The sequence below is a fragment of the Lissotriton vulgaris genome, chromosome 9, assembly GCF_964263255.1.
Source record: "Lissotriton vulgaris chromosome 9, aLisVul1.2, whole genome shotgun sequence".
Lineage (NCBI taxonomy): Eukaryota > Metazoa > Chordata > Amphibia > Caudata > Salamandridae > Lissotriton > Lissotriton vulgaris.
In genome coordinates this window covers 503,988,845-504,010,840 of record NC_141697.1, presented here as the reverse complement: position 1 = coordinate 504,010,840, position 21,996 = coordinate 503,988,845, and the positions used below count along the sequence as shown (strand labels likewise).

The 21,996-nt window shown below is 47.3% G+C and overlaps 1 protein-coding gene across 1 annotated transcript in view; it reads left to right on the top strand.

The window, feature by feature from the left end:
• LRRC9 (leucine rich repeat containing 9) overlaps nt 1-21,996 on the top strand; it is a 719,638-nt gene that overhangs the window by 445,740 nt on the left and 251,902 nt on the right. Inside the window, exon 20 of the mRNA XM_086937964.1 lies at nt 19,544-19,684. Within this exon, the coding sequence (XP_086794090.1) occupies nt 19,544-19,684 (141 nt within the window). The remainder of the gene's footprint in view (nt 1-19,543; nt 19,685-21,996) is intronic.

Here is a 21,996-nt window from a genome sequence, read left to right as displayed (position 1 = left end):
GCAGGCGCAATACACAACGTGCAGAGGCACCTAACATCCACGCGGGCTAACGATAAAACAGCGCTGACCACAACGACAGCTCGAGGGCGACCACTCAGGCAGTGGGGAGTGTTGGTGTGGACCCATACCCTCACAGTGCCACAACTGAGTCCAGCACAGAGGGGCTCCTGCTGCGCCCAACATCCAAGGCCTTGCATAGGGCCTGAATATAAATGAGCGAGCCCGCTGCTGTCCACGCGCGGTGAAAGAGGAGGGACTGTGACACCGGTGACCCGTGCCGGTTGCACCTCGAGCCCATCATAGGGCTGCGGCCCCAACTCAGCTGAGTGACACCAGGCAAAGCGACGTCTCGGAATGGGGAAGCCCGACCGGAACCAATCCAAGCTCCAATTCGAGAAGCGGAACCAAGGCAAAAACAACCCTGCGGAATCGGAGGCGGAAGGGGGCCGGGAAACACGAGAGGGCACGGGCATGGAATCAGTGCTGAGGGCGATACAGCAGAGTTTACAGGAGATGAACGGCAAGCTGGATAATGTGGTGTAGAGGGTCGACAACATGGCGGCGAAAATTGAGCAGCACGAAGGGCGCCACGCGGAAGCAGAACAACGAATCTCGAAGCTCGAGGACGAACAGAGCACCACAGCCAAGACATGCGAAGCCCTGGTGAAAACAGTGGAGGTCCTGAGAGCAAGGGTGGAGGACCAGGAAGCTAGGTCCAGGCGGAACAACGTTCGAATTTCGGGCCTTCCGGAGTCCACGAACACAGGGAAAATGGAGACCTACATAGAAAACCTACTCAAAGAACTGTTCGGAGCTGACCATCTATCTCCAGTGTTCCTAGTGGAGCGCGCACACCGATCCCTGGCCCCAGTGCCGAAACCCGGAGCCACCCCGCGAATGATCATCGCACGTATGCTGAATTACAGGGACAGAGACACGGTCCTGCGGATGGCGAGAGAGCTGGGGAAAATTACGCATCAGGGGAACACTTTGGAGTTCTACCCGGACCACACCATGGCGGTACAACTGGCTCGGAAAGAGTTTGCCCCCGTCAAGAAAAAGCTGAGAGATCTGGGCATGGAATATGCCATGCTGTATCCGGCGAAACTCAAAGTCCTCACTGGCGGGAAACCTGTCATACTGCCAACGGTGCAAGCGGCACAAGACTTCATCAAGCTACAAGGAAAGCGGAGGAAACAACACGACCGCAATGAACCGACCAGCGATGTGGAATGAGTGCATTGGAACAGTAGCGAACTGGCGACAAGTTGGTACTACATGGACGTGAAACGGATTTTTCTATGCACGGACACCTACAGATAACCACATGGACAGTGCACGCAGCATGGGTGGCAGCAAATGGACCGGAAAAGCACTTACAGACATGCAGTGAGTACTATCTCTGAGTATGGGATGCCGCGGAGGTGCTGCTCCGGACGTGAGTATACGCAGTGCGCTTGCGGGCAGGTTGGGCAGGCTACCGGACCGAGTGGCAGTGGGTGGGTGGCCATGGCCCTGACCGGCCTTCTTGCTTGACTTCTGGCGGTGCGAGGAACACTGCATACTTTGCTGAGTATCACCTCGAGTTCAAGCTAGGACTAGAGACAAAGGGGAAGACAGCGTAACGGAGAACGGATATTTAAGCGATGCCGGACAGGCCGGCGGGGGAAACGGGGTTGGAAGAAATCGCAAGCAATTATTCACTAGTACAGCGCATATGCGACCGTCCACATCCACTATGTGGATGGAGATGTGTGAACCTGGTGACACCCCCAGGAGGGTGTACCCCGAACTATGTTGGATAACGACAGTTCTGTTAAAGTTAATGTTAATACAGGGATGGCTTTGGCAAAGTTTGGGCGCTAAAGTGGGTGGGGGGAAATTGAGACAACTAAGTTCTAATAGACTGAAACCTCTGTGTCTGAGAAGCATGGCGAACTCCTTTGGGGCGCACAGTCCGATGAATACTGTTCCATTTAAGCATATAGCATTGTCAATTCCACATGTTATAAGGTACGGCGACGCATACATGCGATACAACAGGCAGACTAGGTATCCGCTGTGGTTAATTCATTTCCTTACACGTATACATGTCTCGTAGGGGCACGCTTAAACTGGTCACTTGGAATGTGAGGGGGCTGGGCAACCCGAAAAAGATTAGGCGGCTATTTGCGTATTTTGATAGACTGCACATTGACATTGTTTTTTTTACAGGAAACGCACTTAGAGCGGGATGGCTCCTCAACACTAGGGGCACGTTGGGCTGAAACAGTGGTTCACACTAGCTACTCGACATATTCCAGGGGCGTTACTATATTAGTCAGGAAGGGTACGGGCCTGGAAGTTACAGACATACAGCGAGACACTGCAGGGAGGTGCGTAATGCTGGCTGGAAGACTCAGGCGCCAACAGATCCTACTGGTGAACACTTATGGCCCTAATGTGGACGACCCGGGGTTTTACAGCAAAGTATGGCACAATATTGCAAGCATGGCAACACCCCAAATACTGTGGGGAGGGGATTTCAATGTCACAATGCAATACGCACTAGATAGAGCAGCGCACACATCAGAACAACATGGGAATGCTAGGACAATGGTGAGGGACGCTATGGACGACCTACATTTGGTGGAACTTCTGGAGAGTTCGTAACCCCGGGGCGACAGCAGCGACACACGTGAATGCGGCGAACAATAGTTGGTCCAGGATCGACTACTGGCTGGGCTCACAAGATGTACTCTCATGGGTGGCGGATGTTACACACTTGCCACGCACACTCTCGGATCACAGTCCGGTGCTGTTAGAAGTAGACATCCCTCACTACGACCCACCCCCCTTCACCTGGCGCTTTCAAGCGTCAGCATTGAGAGACCCAGTATATGTCGACACCATACATAATGCAATAAAGGAATACTTCGATCTTAACAGCCCGACAACAGAGGACCCAGGCTTGCTATGGGAGGCCTTCAAGGCTACCATCCGGGGAGTATGCCTCAGTACAGCATCTGGAATCCTCAAAGACATCAGGCAACAAATACGCACACGTGAACTAGCCATACAAACCCTAGAGCAGGCATACACACAAACAGGAGACACTAAACTCTTGGGGGATATCCAAGTACTATTAACGGAGCATGCTAGCTTTGCGACAGACGAATTGAAATATGTGACTAAACGAGCAACCGCAAGGAGGTATGGCGAAGGGGGTAGACCGGGCAGGGAGCTGGCCGCTAAGATATGCGCAGGCAGAACACCACAAAATGTCACAACCATCACCACCAACACCGGGGAGGTAATCACTGACACTAAAGGTATACTAAGAGAATTTATGAACACATATGGTACACTATACGAAGCACACCCCTCACCGTCGCAGACGGACCTATTGAAATATATGGAGGACATCGAGATGGCTTGGCTAGCAGATGGTCATAGAAAGTATCTGGAGCGCCCAATCACAATTGAGGAAGTCACAGACACCATCAGACGCTTACCTAATAACAAAGCACCTGGGCCGGACGGATTTGTGGCGGAATTCTATAAGGCATACGCTGACACACTTGCACCGCACTTAGTACAGATGTTACGAACGGCACACGAAGCCCAGACTCTGCCGGCGTCTCTAAGGGAGGCCCTGCTCATCACACTACTAAAGCCTGGCAAGGATGCAGATAAGTGTGACTCCTACCGTCCGCTGTCTTTGTTAAATGTAGACACCAAAATCATAGCTAGTCTGCTGGCAGACAGGCTAAAACCTCTCATGCCAATGTTAATCCGACCAGATCAGTCGGGATTCATCCCGGACAGGGCCACCACACACAACACCCGTACGCTGTTCGCGTTAGCACACTATCTGGCACCAGAAACGAAGGCAGTGGCTGTCTTGTTAGACGCAGCTAAAGCGTTCGACACCATCGGCTGGCCTTTTATCCGCGCAGTGCTGGTGCGCATGGGATTCCCATGGATATTTCAGGGATGGATAGCGATGCTCTACACAAACTTGACGGCACGCATCAGAGTAAACAGATATATATCAGAACCCATACCTATCTGCAGAGGCACTAGACAGGGATGCCCGCTTTCTCCAATGCTTTTTGCTTTGGTGCTGGAGCCTCTAGCCTGCAAAATCCGACAGCACTATCATCACTCAGCGATTCAAATGCCCTCCCGTCCCATACACATTTCACTGTACGCGGACGACATGGTGCTGTATGTCAAAAACCCTGAACAACACCTAAATCCTCTCCTGAGGGAATATATCAAGTTTGGTCACCAGGCCGGCTTACAAATTAACTGGGATAAATCCCTGATACTAGCGCTCACAGACAGCACGCAACCGACTCCCCTGGATTATCCGTTGGAGTGGCAGGAGGAACCCACAAAATATCTGGGTATATGGTTTCACAGAGACCCAGAGGTAGTCGTCAGGACAAACTATGGGCGGACGATAGCAACCCTGGAGGATAAAATTAAAAAATGGAACAGACTCCCTCTATCATTGGCTGACAGGGCGGCGATAGTGAAAATGGTGCTCTTACCGAAATTTCTCTATCTATTCAACAACATCCCTATAAAACCTCCCGCTGCTGTCTTCCGAAACATCAAGACACTTGTGCTCAACTTGTTATGGGCGGGCAAACAAGCAAGAATGGACCTACGCACCATGACCTTACCTTACGCTAGGGGAGGGTTCAAAGTGCCAGACTTTTATCTCTATTATTTATGTGCGCAGGCACAATACGCGCATTTCTGGTATCATGAAGTGCCCTTTCTGACGCACGTGGCGGTAGAAGAGGGCGACGCCGACCCAATCCCTCTGACTAGTATGCTCACGCACAAACGCACCAAACTACATGAACGTGATATAAACACAGTAGACGCAACTGTAGAAGCATGGAGGCTCCTGGGCAAAGAGGCGAACTGTCTGCCAATATACGCACCTACTCTACCACTGGCGCACCACCCAGCCCTCTCGGTGACACAGGAAAAGGTGGGAATGGATCTGTTCAGGCGGGCCGGAATAGACGCATTGGGGGACCTGTACAGGGATGGTGAATTTCAGACACTCGATAAACTGCACTACATCACAAACCCTTCTCAACTGTTTACTTTCAACTTTTTCAGGCTACATAGAGCGATACGTGAACACTACCCATCATATCCGGAAGAGCCACCTACACTTGCACCTTTACAACTACTCCTGACCACACCCAAGGCATCTCACATGGTATCTAAACTTTATGCAAGTGCGCAAGGGGCAGTGGGACATACCACACTCAAGGCAAGGGACAGGTGGAGCACGGGGCTCGTGGAGCCTCTGACGGAGGAGGAATGGGACTCCGCATGCATGTTAACGGGCATGCTCACCCCTAATGGGAACTTGAAAATAATACACTACAAGTATCTGCATCAGGTATACCACACCCCACACAGACTGCACAAACACGGGTTACGAGAAGACTCCAACTGCTGCAGGTGCAACCAGGCAGGGGCAGACTTCATGCATCTAGCATGGCACTGTAGAAAGGTAGCGGGGTATTGGGAACAAGTTGTGCAGGTTTTGAATGAAATGTTGGGGATTAACATGTCCTGTGATGTAAAGATCTGCCTGTTGGGTATCACTCCACACCTGAGAGCATTGAAGCGTAAATTCTGTCCGGTCGCACTCCTGTTGGCTAAAAGAAGGGTGTCAATCCACTGGAACAGTAAGAGAGCACCAGAGGTGAAACGCTGGATTGAGGACATGGTGTACTGCCGAGACACGCTCAATACATATGAGGAGGAACTGCCGATCGGCTCTAGGCCCAAACATTACTGGGGATACCTGCGTGACTACTTACTTGTACATGGCCCAGCAAATTCAGAAGCGTAAGCTGTGTGAATGAACGCATGTGGATGACAACAAAAGACAAGCAGTTGTACAGTGCAGGCTCCTAGGGGGGAGGATGCTGTGATGCAGAGGGAGGGTTACAGAGGTGAAACTACAAGTTGGGGACTGTACCGTTAAGTTAAAGTTTCAGTTGAATGTACAAAAAAAACGAGAAAAAGTAAGATTATTGATGTATAAGGTCGCGACCATAGCACTGCTACGCGACGGATTTCTATCTACTAATGCGCCGCCGGTCCGCTGGATGTCGGCTGATGGGCTGTGTAGTTCTGGAACAGTTGCTCGTAACCATGGTTGCAGGGAGCCGGCCCGATGTGGTTGTAGGCTAGTGCACCATGGATGGTAAACGATTTGTACTCTGTGTGATAAAATAGTGCAATAAAAATTCTTACACCAAAAAAAAAAAAAAAAAAAGTCTATAGCAGCCATTCCTCCCACATCCACCAGGAGCTGCAATTCCCGCAATGCCAGCCTACGCCTCAAAGTCCCCCAGTGTAACGTAAGAAAGATGTTATCCAATTCCCAAAAAAATGCTCTAGGTTGTTCTACTGGTAAAGCCACAAACAGAGAGCCACAGTAAAATCCCCATTTTAGAAATGGCTATCTGGCCACTGATGGTAATAGGGAGGGCACTCCAAAATGCGACCAATCATCGCGCAAAGGATATAGCCCAGGCATAGTTACCCTCAAAGAGCAACTCTGCGGTCCTATATATGGCATCCCCAAATATCGAATGATAGTCTGTTCCCAGCACACCATCGGAGCAGCCACAGAAGACCAAGACTCCCAAAGTCAGGATGCAGGGAAAAGGCGCAGGCCTTATTCCAGTTGACGTTGAGGCCTGACATCTCCCCAAACGCAGACAGAGCTGCCATCACCCCTTCCAAGTCAGAAGTCTCGCCACGCATATCTAACAACTTGTCAACAGCGGAAAGTGAAATATAGAGACAATCTTTTGCGATCTGCAGACCACAGTATTACCCACCCTGCCATAGAGAAAGTGCAAATGGTTCCAAAGCTAGGGCAAACAACAGGGAGGGACAATGTGCATCCCTGCCTGGTGCCCCAATCTATTATGCAGGCATCCGATATTACTGACCCAGTTCTTACCCTCGTCACCGGTAATGTGTACAACAGTCTGTTACATTTAACAAATCTAAGCGCAAACCCCATCCCAAGTTAAGCAGCATTTAAAAACCCCCAACGAAGGGACTCAAATGCCTTTCTGATATCAATGGATAGTACTAGCGAATCTGGCAGGAGGTGCTCTTGCATGTGCAGGTTATGAATCAACTGTTGTATATTAGGCAAACGGCAAAGTGCTACTGGTAGGGATGAACCCTGTCTGATCAGGGTTTACCAACATGTGGCAATATTCCATTTGCCAGGAGCTTGCTCAGGATTTTTTAATCGCATTAAGCATAAAGAGGGGGCGGTACGAATCCAGTAGCACAGGGACTTTTTCTTCTTGGGTAAAGACACAGTTGTAGCCTCTCACTAGGAATGTGGGAGTCATCCATTTGCTTAGGCCCCCCTTTTGCTTTAGCCCCCCCTTTCCTTTAGTTCAGTTAAAGACTTCCTCTAGTTTAGGGGCAAGGACACCAAAATAAGTTGCATAAATCTCCATAGGCAGCCCGTCAGAACCGAACACCTAGCTGCGGGCCATCTCCTTTATTACACCCCATACCTCCTGGAAGGAAACATCTACACCCAGTTGCCCTGCTATAACAGGGCCCAGGACCAAATGAGAGGAATCTATCATGTATTACAATATGTCTGCCTTGTTGACTGCGGCACGCACAGAGTATAACTTGCGGTAGTATTGAGTGAAGGTCGCATTAATTTTCCCCTGGTTAAACACATACTGACCAGCTAAATCTCGAATCTGGAGAATAGTGTGCCCCCCATGGTCTCCTCCCTGAGTAGCCTAGCCAACATGCTCCCCAACTTATCTCTATCCGCATTCGTTGTGTCATAGAGGCCTTGCAATCACATTGCTTCAAGCGGTCCACCAGTGCAAACAACTTCTCCCTTTCAGCAAGTAGATGCTCCCTGCCGACTGCCAACTCTCCCCCAGCTCTTGATGCAAACCCTTCAATACCTCCTCTCGTTGCATATTGTCAGTGAGCAGCCGGGTGTGCACACCCAACTTATTAGTGATACAATAACCCCACATAGCCAGCTTCAGGATTTCCCCTCAATCCCCAACGATGACGCTCTGCCCGAGTTCTTCAGCCAAAAAGAATGAACTACATCCCAAAGGAAGGACCGGAAGGCCGGGTCATCAAGCAAGGCTGAGTTAAGCTTTCAAGTTGGGATACAAGGTCTACGAGGTGACCACAGGAAATTGTATAACAAAGGGTTATGGCCAGAATAGGTTCTCGCCAAATACTCCTCATCCACCCCCCATTCAAACACTGTATCACAACATAGTACCTCATTTAGGCGAACGTCCAAATAGCGCAGGCCAGAGCGAAAGGAGTAAGCCCGTGCCCCATGGTTCTGCTCTCTCCAACAATCAATAAGACCCCATTATTGAATCCAAGTACGGAATGCTCCTGCCAACTATTCAAAGGCGATGATTGCAATGAGATGAGACCTATCTAAGGCAAGGTCAACCAAGCATTTTAAGTCCACCTCTAACAATCTGCATGTAAGGCAGCGCAGCTGCAAAGATGTGTGGCAGGCTATTTAGAAAGGATGGCTAGTCCGTATTTGGGCCATATATATTCAGCAGCACAACTTCCTTGCTATTTAAGCGACAGAGCACCAGGGCGTAATGACCCTCTGGATCTGAGACCACCATATGGCATTGGAAGAAAACTCCGGGCCTGATCCAACTAGGAGCCTCCCTTGCAAACGCAAAGTAAGCATCATAGTACAGCTGACCCCTCCACCTTTTATGAAGAGCCCTGCCCCCAGAATGTGTTAAATGCTTATCCTAGAGAAATGCAACATTACCCCCCCCCCCTCTGTTTTATATATGCCTGAACATTATAACGTTTGGAGGTTGTGGCCAGCCCATGAACAATCCAGATGATCAATCTGACCTGGTCAGCCATCAAAATGTATGTATGTGCAGCCAAATGTACAATGTGACTTCACGCCATACGCTCAGTTGGGGCTCCAGCATCCAGCCACTTGGAGCACTCTCACCAGCCGCACACATACAACTAGAGAAGAAAACAAAAGAAAGAATCAGGAAACAGCAACAAAACTATGGTTGATGTGCTTTCTCTAAGCAGTGTGATTGGTTCATCCATTTTTATTTAGAACCCAATTAGAGACGAGCAGGATTGCAGTCTTTTCACCCTCCACAGGAACCCCATGTAAGGCCCATTTTCATGCGACTCAATTGAGTTCTTACAGGAAACCCATACTGCTTAGAGAACAACACCAACCATATTTTATGTAAACACACCCAGTCCTTAACCAACAGGTTGTCCCTTCCCCACATCCAGATGAAGACCCTATGAGATGGTTTCAAACTGCCACTAATATCTGGGTCGAAATGTCAACTATATTCATTATCTGCATCCAAGCAATAATCTCCCTTGGACTTCTAAGAAACTTCTAGAGCTCCCCTTGAAGAGGATTCTTTCATTTTGTGCTGAGCAGTTAGCTTGCAGGCTGCTGTAGTACTACGTTGCATGTTTTATTGAATTTTACATGTACAGTTGCTTTTATCTCTTACATGTTCACTCCAGGCAGGCACTTGTTTCACTTTGTTTCCACTTTTTGGAGCAACCTTTAATCTATTGTGCATACACAATATGCAAAAACTACATTCATTTCTGCAAGTAACTTATTTTTCCTTGTTGTGTTTTGTTTTTTCTTGTGTTGTTGTTGATCAGTTCTCCATTTGACCTTTAATTCATTTTGGTTATGTATGCAATTGATTAATGACAGGATTTTTGTTGATCAATTTGATAAGATCCCCTTAAAAGGGCCCCCTTTTTGTGATGGGAAGAAGTTTTGGAAGGATGAACATCATTTTTTGCATTACTGCTGAAATATGGCTGAGATACCCGCCACCCCCTCTCAACGCAATCCCCAAAAGGAGGGAAACCGGAAACAGTTCTTAAAGTTTTTTGGATGTGGGATGGAGTGACCATCCCGGCCGTATTTATTAAAACAAAAAATTAAAACATTAAACGTTTTCATGTTATGTACAATTTCATTATCACATTACGATGTTTGGCTAACCTTAACATAATCTCTAATACAGAGGTTCTCCTAGCCGAACTAGCATCCTACAAAAAACATTCTCTAAGAACACTGAAATTGTACATCCTAACGTTTAAGGGCCAACGGCAAGGTCATAACCGGTGTCAAGATCCCTAACCAGACTTACCCCTCCCACTTGGGAGGGGCGACAGCACAGAGGCTTACCTCAAGTGCAACTACTAACAATTTCCCTTGACTTGACGGGGGCACTTAAGACTCGACGCCATTTAAAGGTCGTTCGAACACTTGTGTGTGGTATCTAGAAGGTATCGTTGACCTCTCCCCACCCCACACAACTTACCGCATCTGCCGTCGCAGATGACACTGGCCCCGGGAAATTCCCCAGGAGGGGGCTGTAACCCCTCCTACAAAGGAAGGGGCCTTGACCGCCTTTCCTTTACTTCCGGCGACCCGCCCTTAGACGGGACCGCCTCCCCACTGAGGGGCCAATGGCCACCTCTCCCGAGCGCTCCCATCCGTGTTGGGTGACGCCCACTCATAGGGATCTACCAATTAGTGCTCACCGATCATGACCTTACCGCCTACCAAAAATAAATACGACAATTCTTACTCAAACCTATGAAAACATTGGTCGCTACGACCGAAAGAACATGCTAGAAATGCAACACTACATCAAATCATTTTAATCGTAACAACCTAGACGATATTCACCATACTTTATTATGATTAACCACAAACTGATACTGTCACAGCCTGTAAACGAAATGGAAAAAACAAACTTATAACTTCACTTTATTGCACAACAACTTGCTGTCCTCAGGGGCTGGTGGGTGGGTCAAAATTGGCTCTTCGTTCCGTCCCGAGCTCACGTGTAGCGAGGAGGTGCAGCTTCGGAGCACAAGAACAAGAGGACGTCTTCTGGTCTTGCGCCTTCTTTTATCCGTCTTCAGGGCGGGCGAAAACCCGCCCCTGCCCGCCCCGAGGGCGTGGCTGGCTGCGTCGGTGTCTAGGCCAGCCCACTCTAGGGCGGGAAAAAGCGCGCCCCGGCTACGCCGCTTCGGGCATACCAGCCGAGACGCGCCTCCCGCCCAAAAATGGCTTCCCGGGGGGATCGAGGCACTCAGCCATACGTTCGGGGGGACCGAGTGGTCGCCCCTTTCCATATGGCTGAGATACCCGCCACCCCCTCTCAACGCAATCCCCAAAAGGAGGGAAACCGGAAACAGTTCTTAAAGTTTTTTGGATGTGGGATGGAGTGACCATCCCGGCCGTATTTATTAAAACAAAAAATTAAAACATTAAACGTTTTCATGTTATGTACAATTTCATTATCACATTACGATGTTTGGCTAACCTTAACATAATCTCTAATACAGAGGTTCTCCTAGCCGAACTAGCATCCTACAAAAAACATTCTCTAAGAACACTGAAATTGTACATCCTAACGTTTAAGGGCCAACGGCAAGGTCATAACCGGTGTCAAGATCCCTAACCAGACTTACCCCTCCCACTTGGGAGGGGCGACAGCACAGAGGCTTACCTCAAGTGCAACTACTAACAATTTCCCTTGACTTGACGGGGGCACTTAAGACTCGACGCCATTTAAAGGTCGTTCGAACACTTGTGTGTGGTATCTAGAAGGTATCGTTGACCTCTCCCCACCCCACACAACTTACCGCATCTGCCGTCGCAGATGACACTGGCCCCGGGAAATTCCCCAGGAGGGGGCTGTAACCCCTCCTACAAAGGAAGGGGCCTTGACCGCCTTTCCTTTACTTCCGGCGACCCGCCCTTAGACGGGACCGCCTCCCCACTGAGGGGCCAATGGCCACCTCTCCCGAGCGCTCCCATCCGTGTTGGGTGACGCCCACTCATAGGGATCTACCAATTAGTGCTCACCGATCATGACCTTACCGCCACAGGTCCGGATAGTTGACCGGCTATCCGGACCCCCCACAAAACTCCTACCTAAAGGTCATGTTTTAAAGATTTTAACCAGGCTAGGAAGTCTCCTATGAGTAACTCATTCCCCGCCCTCGACAAATGCACACCATCCCCCAGATACATACTGTCATCAGTAATACAATTATGCGAGATCGAATGCAATGTCTTGGAACGGAACAACCTACTCACTTTGTTATTCAATTGTTTAACAGAATGATTCAAAGCAGGGATCGAGATAGCCCCCCGCCACACTTTTCGTGGGATCATATGAGACCACGCAATTAGGCACCCCGGAACTCTCCTCGCTAACCAACTTACCGTGGAAAGCATAGCCTCCAGGAGAAGTCGTCTACCGGTGGTGACCAAATCATTGCCCCCCAAATGCACTATGACTATGGACGGCGGTGACCTCATCCGCTCTAACAAGCCCTCAAAAAATTCCTGAAACTGGTCAATACAGAGACCGCCCCTTCCGTAGAAGGACACTCTGTACCCGTATTCCCCAGGTACGTGAATCATGTCACCTGCTTTGAATACGTCTGCGGCCCGTCTCACGTATGAGTGGCCCACGACCCACACCTCCTTCCTCACAGCCGGTGACGTGCGACCGCTGGCCTGGTGTTGGGTCGACTGCACAGTCTGCCCTGCCGCGTAGGCTTGCGCAACTGAAAACAAACAAAAGACAAGAGGCGTGAGTACATGATTACAGCTTCACAACATGTGCAATCGCACGTACCTCTTATAACAATTGGAGGACCAGCGCCCCACACGTTTCACTTGTTCTACATTAAGACCCCTGGCTGTAGCTTCAGTGGCAGCCCCTATACGAAAGGAGTGGGTCCCAAATTCGCCCGGGTCCAAGCCCGCTGCGGCAATGGCCATTGCAAGCACCCGTTGAAACTGAAACCTCGTCAGCGGGGTGGCGTCTGCATGCCTCAACAATGTCCCCCCCCATGATGCCACTCTCTGTGCTAGGTAATCTTCTAAGCACTGTACCGGACACATGGATGACTCGGGGTTCCTGCGAATGATCGTGCAGTCCCCTCTCCCATCTTGGTCAGTCTTAGACCTGAGAAAGGAGACAATCATCGCATCCCCCCGGATCTGAACATGTTCCCTGCACAAGCCCCCCGTCACATCCTGTTTGTTCCTTGCAACCAGCTCACTAACTCTCATAGCCCCGTGAAACGCCAGCGTAAATGCAGTCCGGAACAAACAGGTCTCAAAAGGGGACGAGCATGTGTTAGGGAGTGTGGCCAGTAACTGGGACAACCTGTCTAGACCTATCGGTCGTCTCACGTCTACTCTGCGACCCTCTAGGCGTTGCCACCCACGCAGCGCTTTCTGTACTGTGAAAGACGCTGTTGGGTCCAGGATGCCATGGGCCCTGGCAACAAAGGAAATGGCGGCACGATGCCTTTGGGCCGTAGCCACCGATTTCCCAGCCCTATGTAAAGACATCAGAAAGAGTACTACCCACTCTTCCTGACCCCAAAGACCCCCTCTCTCTGCCCCCAAAAAGGCTAAATAGGCCTGGAACGCCCCTTCATATGCCTTCCTTGTCCTGGGTGCTAGACTCTCTCCCACGAGGTGGACACGGCTGGCTTGTTCCAGACGACTCGGCCATTGAAGTCCGCCAAGAATGCTAACCATATCCGCATGTCCTGGCGGACCTCAGCCGATAACCTCGTGCGATGATGACCCTCCTTCAGGCCCACCATCGCTTGGGCAATGGAGCGGGAAAAGGGGCGAGCCATTGGGATTACTCTCAAGGCAAAGTTCAACTTTCCCACTAATTGTTGCAACTGATGCAGTGTAACCTTAGGTGTATTCAAACATACTCGGAGGGCTGACCTGAATTTCAACACTTTGCTAGCTGGTAAACGGAAACACCCCCCCCTTGAGTCCAACTCGATCCCCAAAAACTCGAGGCAAGTCGTGGGACCCATAGTTTTACCCGGTGCCAACGGCACGCCAAAATGACCCATCAACACACAGAATTCATCTAAGGCCTGAGCACATTCGGGATTTCCGGCGGGACCAAGGAACAAAAAGTCGTCAAGGTAGTGCATTACATTTCGAAAACCCGTTTTCTTAGTGAACACCCATTGCAGGAAAGTACTGAATTGCTCAAAATAAGCACATGATATAGAGCATCCCATTGGCATACACCTATCCATGTAAAATGACCCCTGGAACCCGAATCCCAAAAGACGCTGATCGTCTGGGTGTACCGGGAGCAACCGGAACGCTGACTCGATATCTGATTTCGCCATCAACGTCCCGGGCCCCAGGCGATTCAAGATGGCTACTGCCTCATCAAACGATGCGTATCGCACCGAACAAACTTCTGGATCAATTGCGTCGTTCACCGAAAGGCCGTGTGGAGCAGACAGATTATGGATCAAACGAAACTCACCTGGGTCCTTCTTGGGGACCACCCCTAACGGAGAACAAACAAAATCCGGTACCGGGGGTACACTAAACGGGCCGGCGACCCGTCCCCGGCTAACCTCTTTCTGAATTTTCTCTTGCACCACAGATGTATGTTGTAAAACGGAAAGTTGATTCTTGCAAATCCCTACACCCTGAAAGTCCCCCACCGGGATGCGGAAACCATGTGTAAAACCGTTCCGCAGCACCCCGGCAGAAGTACGATCCGGGTATTCGCTGAGCCAGGGGATCATTGCCAAGGTATCAATCGGGGTTGGTAAAGGCGCCCCTCGGACTAGATTAGACCTGTTTGGCGCCTCCCTTACCCCCATTCTCACCCGTTCTGGCTCTGCACGATGACTCAGGATGGGACGACCCACACGTACTACACTCATGTTTGAATTTACACAATCCCGGAGGCCTGGTACATTTCCCTTTGTTGAAGTTAAAACAGAAACCCTTTCTTCCTGTATTGCCTGCGGGCCTCGACTGATCGTCAGTGCTCGTACTTGGTCGAAAGGGCGTCCCCCCATTTTGGCGGGAGTAATCAACAACAGTGCTCCCAACTAATGACATTCTTAACATCCCCGATTCTTTCATTTTATCCCATGTTACAGAATCGTAACAATCCCAAGTCAAACTCTTGTTATGCTCCTTTTCTTTCCTGAACAGATTGTCATAACAAAACCAATGGTTACCTTGATATGCTGTCGAGTAACCCATTATTCGTGATTGATAAATGGGAAACTCTGGAAGCAACTCGGGCCTACGTTCCCCCAAAATCGATGTAAAAATACCCCACGCATTGCCCCAGTTTCCAATATTCTCATTTACCTTAAAGGCGGCCATTTTTGCGCGCCAAACACTCGGATGCATTAGGTCCTTCTGACTTTTAACATGCTCCACCTCATAATGATCAACAAGCAAGGAGAAAATATTCACGTACTCCCCCGCCCAGATCTTTTCCTTTATAGCTAAAGGCACATGTTGTCCCAATCTCTCTCTACGAGAGGGTGCTGACTCGTCCCTTGCAATCGGCAATGGCCGCTTACCTGAACCGGACGCAGCATCTGCCGCTTGCGGCTTGTCTATTCCCGCCAACGGCGCAGTCACTTTAGCTGCATCTCTCTTCTCACGAAGTCCTTTTATCAGTGCCTGTGCCTCGGCAGCCGTGGCACCATCACTACTATCCCCCAACCATGCTGCTAGCTGTGCTGCCAGCTCGGGGGGCATGTCTTCCTTGGAAGTCGGGGTGACGACAACGGGGATTGGATTCCCCTCTATCGGTACTGGGGTCGGCGCCTCGAGCGGGGCAGAGGGAACCGGGACGTCTCCACCGGCTGGAACCCTTCTCGGCCTCTTAGGTCTCCCTCCAGCCGGCGCAGGGGCCGAACCCTCCTCCCCGTCTCGCTCCGCCAACCGTTTCTTTATCTCGGACATCTCTTTGCAGAGGATCCGCACCATCTGGTCGGTCGTCATCTTCTTTGCGCCTTTCTTAGGCATATCTCCGAGGAAGTATCTAAAAGACAAAGAAAAAGATCAAAACGCTCAAAATTGGCTCTTCGTTCCGTCCCGAGCTCACGTGTAGCGAGGAGGTGCAGCTTCGGAGCACAAGAACAAGAGGACGTCTTCTGGTCTTGCGCCTTCTTTTATCCGTCTTCAGGGCGGGCGAAAACCCGCCCCTGCCCGCCCCGAGGGCGTGGCTGGCTGCGTCGGTGTCTAGGCCAGCCCACTCTAGGGCGGGAAAAAGCGCGCCCCGGCTACGCCGCTTCGGGCATACCAGCCGAGACGCGCCTCCCGCCCAAAAATGGCTTCCCGGGGGGATCGAGGCACTCAGCCATACGTTCGGGGGGACCGAGTGGTCGCCCCTTTCCATGATACACCCACCTAAGCATTGTGGGGAAACTTGATCTGGCACATTGTGGATTTTCCCGGCAAAGACTTACATTACCACTGGTGATCATGGTTGACATCTTTCCACATCGTGGCACTTTTTGTTTTGCTGCTAAGATCTTGACTTCAAGGACCACATTACCGATCGGGCTGTTGACCTCAAATGTACGTGTGGAATCATCTTAAGCAAATGCATACCATCCTAGAAGAAGATACATGTCATTAAATTAGCTATATAAATGGAAGAGCCCTTGCATGCTGACCTCATGGCTCTTCAGCAATGAAGGAAGAATCAGGACCCCGCATAGTAGCAAAAACCATGACTTGGGGAGCCTGCAGCCTCACTTCTAGTGCCTGGCACACCTTAAGCACCATAATGTATACCTGTTCCTCTACCTCAAAAACCACGAAGGAAGAGGTGAAATAACACCTATGAATAACAACATAATGGTCAATAGAGGGAAGCCTGAGTGGAGTACGCTCTGAGGAAAAGCTTGCAAGAGAATTGTGCACAATAGAGGTAGGTTTCAAGGAATTATACCCCAAGGAAGTAGCATTCTAGTTAGGTGTGATTTATATAAATTGTCATGGGATGGAGTGTCCTGGAGCACAACGTCTTGAGAGAAACATGCAATAGAAGGTTATCTTAGGGAGGTAACACTTTACAATTAGCACCCTGGAGAGGGACACAACAACAGCTAAAAATTCCTTCTCAGGTGGTGTTCCTCACAGTTCCTGAAATCTATCACTTCCTAACTATCAACATTTATTAGTATAATTTGCTTTGATGTGGTATAGAAAAAGGGCTGCAAAGGAACCAAACACCAATGCCATTATTTGTCATTGTAGACATTGTTGATCTTTAAATCCTTCCAAACAAAACCATGAGCACAACTTGTCCCCTGATTGTTTCTAGGGCATTTGCAAACACTATGGTCTACCTTCTGAGTTCCTTGTCCGAATACCCCACTAAGATGACGTGATATTATAGGACACATGATTCATAGCCTTTCTTTTTAATGGAGAACCCTCCCTCTAACACCATACTGGTGCAACTTGCCAAATAGAAAATGGCATAGATTCAATGTCCATGCAGCCACAGGGGAAGACGAGCAGACAAATGGATAATGGTGTGTCGTATTTCTGTAACTTCCCTGATCTGATAATGTCACACCCATTTCAGATTCACTGGATCAGTTCAGTGAACATCCACACTGAGAAAAAAGGAAATTAATGAGACATTAAAAGAATGGATGATTACTCCAATCCAGCTTTCAAGGACAGCTAGGATACAACCAAGTTGTATTTGCTTTGATGTGAAGCCTATATTCTGGTTTCAATTTAACTATTTTACCTAGAGGCTTAGCATACCATATCTGATCTCTCTTTTTCTGTATTGTCTCTCTTTGATACTCCTACCACTGATGAAAATCAATGAATGAAGACCAAACCAGAGACCATAAAATTGTTGGGCTTGCAAATGAGAAAATATTTCCAAATAGTCCACCTCAGGGACTATATTAACGGACAGAGGTAGCAGGTTCATAGACCTCAGTGGCAAACATAGATGCAACAGCAGCATCAATCACAGGCTCAACCCAAGAAGCCATATTTCTTCCACCAGTGGAAAGCATTAGCATTTCACTGCCATAGGAAAATTCCCTTCAACTGAATAAATCCTTCAACCACCCTTTAGAACCCCTGATGGAGATATCACCACCAAATATTCCCAACTATGTGAGAATGTAGCAAAATACAGATGGATGAGAAATATATGGAGTATAAACAAAATGAGGTTTTCAGTTTTCCATCCAACATTCCTATGATTGTCAATTCTTTATTTTCTAGGGTGTGTCAGGAGGTTCCATCCATACTAAAACAAAAGTGGTTGCGTACACCCCCAAACAACAGAAGAACAAAGACTTGTACTTACTGCTGCTAATAAATATGGGGTTGAAAAACAAATACCTACCAGTTCTACAGCTAGAATAGATCAAGGGGAAAAAGCTCAACTAGTTGGTGCTACACCAGAAGCTTCACATTTTGCATGATTGAAGATTTCATGAAGCCTAAGTAAGTTTTCTCCTCAGTAAAGAGACCATCTCCACCTTTTAAAAAATTAACTGCATCCCCTATTAAGCTTATAAACATGATATTTTACTATCACGTTTTTTGAAAGGTGGTCTTACTAGAGGACCTATAGGAGATTGATGTTCTCTTGTGATGTTAATCAGTAGCTGTACACATTGAGCACCAGTAGTGACATACGCAGTGCTTAGTCCTCCTTTCAATATAGGAAAGTGCTGATGATGATACAGCAAACCAATTGGTGAGCAATAGCAAACTGGCTTATGGTGGTTGCTTAGTGGGGCACTTTCTATAATTTTTTTAACATGTTTTGAAAATGTATGTGTATTACTCTGAATGAGTTAGAAGGTCCCTAGGCACCATTCATAGAAAAAATCACAGTGTGACATATGGTCTGAGACTGAGGTTTTTCTGGAGCATGACTGTGCCATCTATATGATGTTAGCTTGAGGTAAGTATTTTGTGTAGGTTTTTGTGACCAGTACCAAGGGCTTGTTTGTGGAATTGGCTTTTTGAGTGTAGGGTGCTCCTGGTACTTTAAAGTACCTCAGGAGTTTTTATTGTGTATGAATTTTGGATATTGCAACAGACCCTAAACTTTTTATAATTAGCTGCCTTCCCTGATAAATGCGTCAAATTAATTAAAACAAATGATTTTGAGCAGTTGATGAGTTCAGAAGTGTTGTACTACTTTAGTAATTAAATTAGTGAACTGTGACTCTGAGAGCTGACGGAATCAATGCAGCACACGCAACCTAAATTGTTTTAGTAGCGGCACAACAATGATGTTAAAATATTTTGTAGAAGCTTTATGCAAGACCACCCTGACATCAGGATTGGTTTATCTTTACTGTTTTAAATCATTTGCTCTCTTTGGTTTTTATATAGTGGGTGAATCTAATTTCTACATCTGTAAGTGGATATTCAAAATCTGAATTTCTAGGTTTTGCAAGTATACGGTTAAATGACCATGATGGTATTTGTAACTTCCTTTCTTTGTGAATGCCTGTGGACAGCTACATTGATATACTACTGGACTGATTTTATTAACATTACAAATCAATCATAAGACAATGTTTTATTTATTGTTATATTTTACATTTTTTCTAGGGGTTGTTGTTACTCCATTCCAGAACTGACCAAGCCAGGCCACGCTGTCTTACATTACTACCAGCTGCTCAGATTCTTACGAAAATGAGCAAAAACAAGCCTGACATATTAACTGATTTTGATACCACCTGGTTTGCAAAGGTATGTACTTGTAAAGATTGTCAGTAATAATTTGTTATGTATGAAGTTAATATTTGCTGTGAGAGTTTAATGGAATATATTCAGAGATAACGTTTCTGTAAGGAGGAGCGATTTGATTTGTCTTTTAAATATGTATTAACATTTTTCTATCACATCCAGGTAGGGTATGACTTGGTGAAGTTCACCAGTTCAAGACGGGAGCCTCCATTAGCAAATTTATTTTAACCCGAGAGCTTTGTTAAAAAAACGCTGGAGCTGTTTCCGCTTGCTTTTTGCGCTCTTAGCAATGAACAACAGAATGCCAATACTGTCACAATTCTCCCTTATAAATCACAAAAGCATAAGAATTATTCACTATGGTAAAATGCCATACTGATGTCAAAAAATGAATCTTTTTATTTTGAATTTTTCTTTTTCAAGAATTATTGGGTATTATTTTACCAATTTGTTAAACATTACAAGACCTCAACATATATATATATACAATATTCACAAAACTATTTTGTACAATATCAACAATGTCACAATTAACACAAACAGTTCATAAACACTCATACCTTCACTCATTCACATCCATACATATCATCATGTATTTACACAAAACCTGGAATAGAAATATTCACAGTAAGCCATATACAAAATAATTTTTTAAATGATAAGACTTTTTCACGAAAGTTTTTGCTATTCCTTCTTTTTAGATGGCCAAAAAGTTGTCTACGCGTTTCGAACTCACACCATTCGCGGAGTTCTCATCAGGACAAAAAAGCTCTAAGTATTTCTAGAGTTGACTGGGGTTTAGGGAATCACCCATCGGAGACGAATATCCAATACAACCATCAATTTTTATCTATAGTGGAGGTCCAAAATGTGGTGAATCACAGAAATGCAGTTCCCTTGGGTTGTTCACAAGACACGCATTCTCCCTGATCACTGTGGGTTGCAGATTTTCCCGCTTGGTTTTTCGATACTGTAGTCAGTGTCAGCGCTGGTGCCGTGGTCTGTACGGCCGCTGAGAAGGGCGACTGGTCTCCGTCTTGTTCGGAGCGTGATGCTGTGGTCAGTTACAGCGTCGGAATAGTTTCCGCCATACTTCCGGTTCCGCAAAGGTTCCTGGGAGTTGTCCCAGGAACCTTTGCGGAACCGGAAGTATGGCGGAAACTATTCCGACGCTGTAACTGACATAAATTCATGGTTGTATTGGATATTCGTCTCCGACGGGCGATTCCCTAAACCCCAGTCAACTCTAGAAATACTTAGAGCTTTTTTGGCCATCTAAAAAGAAGGAATAGCAAAAACTTTCGTGAAAAAGTCTTATCATTTAAAAAATTCTTTTGTATATGGCTTACTGTGAATATTTCTATTCCAGGTTTTGTGTAAATACATGATGATATGTATGGATGTGAATGAGTGAAGGTATGAGTGTTTATGAACTGTTTGTGTTAATTGTGACATTGTTGATATTGTACAAAATAGTTTTGTGAATATTGTATATATATATATATATGTTGAGGTCTTGTAATGTTTAACAAATTGGTAAAATAATAACCAATAATTCTTGAAAAAGAAAAATTCAAAATAAAAAGATTCATTTTTTGACATCAGTATGGCATTTTACCATAGTGAATAATTCTTATGGTTTTGTGATTTATAAGGGAGAATTGTGACAGTATTGGCATTCTGTTGTTCATTGGTATTTCGTGGCTCAGCCTTACTGTTGGGGGTCCAGACCCAGTGGTGGTTTTTGATTGTTTTTTTGCGCTCTTAGAGCACCTTCAGATTACAGAAGGAGCAGCCGTTGCTTGTATAGTCCGTCCTTTAATATGCCCTGTGCAGGCACCCATTACACACCTGCGCAATGTGAAGGGAAAGTACCTAATTTGTATAGGGACATAGACTCATGCAAATGAGTGAATACCAGTGAGCAAACTCCGATGGACAGGCAATGAGAGTCTAAGGGACAACTTAGCGTGGCTACCTAGGAGTTGCATACATGTTGTGCACTCCTACTCCCTGAAGGTACCCCTTGGTAGGGGGCATGAAGGGTCACAAGGAATGCAGTTTCCTCTGCAAGAGTTTCTAACCTTCTCCAAGTAGTTACTGGACTTAGCTTTAAGTAAAATAGAGCAGCAGTTTGAACTGCCACTCCTATTTTCACTGCCGGACTGCGTCTTCAAGCTACCACTTGCTCTATAGATTGTGTATTTTTATGTAATCTGATGCATAGTACCTGACAACAGGAGCTACACTTAATGGGAAAGAGCAGTGGGGGAAACCGAGGTCATGCACCTCATTACGTAAGTTAACACCTGGTT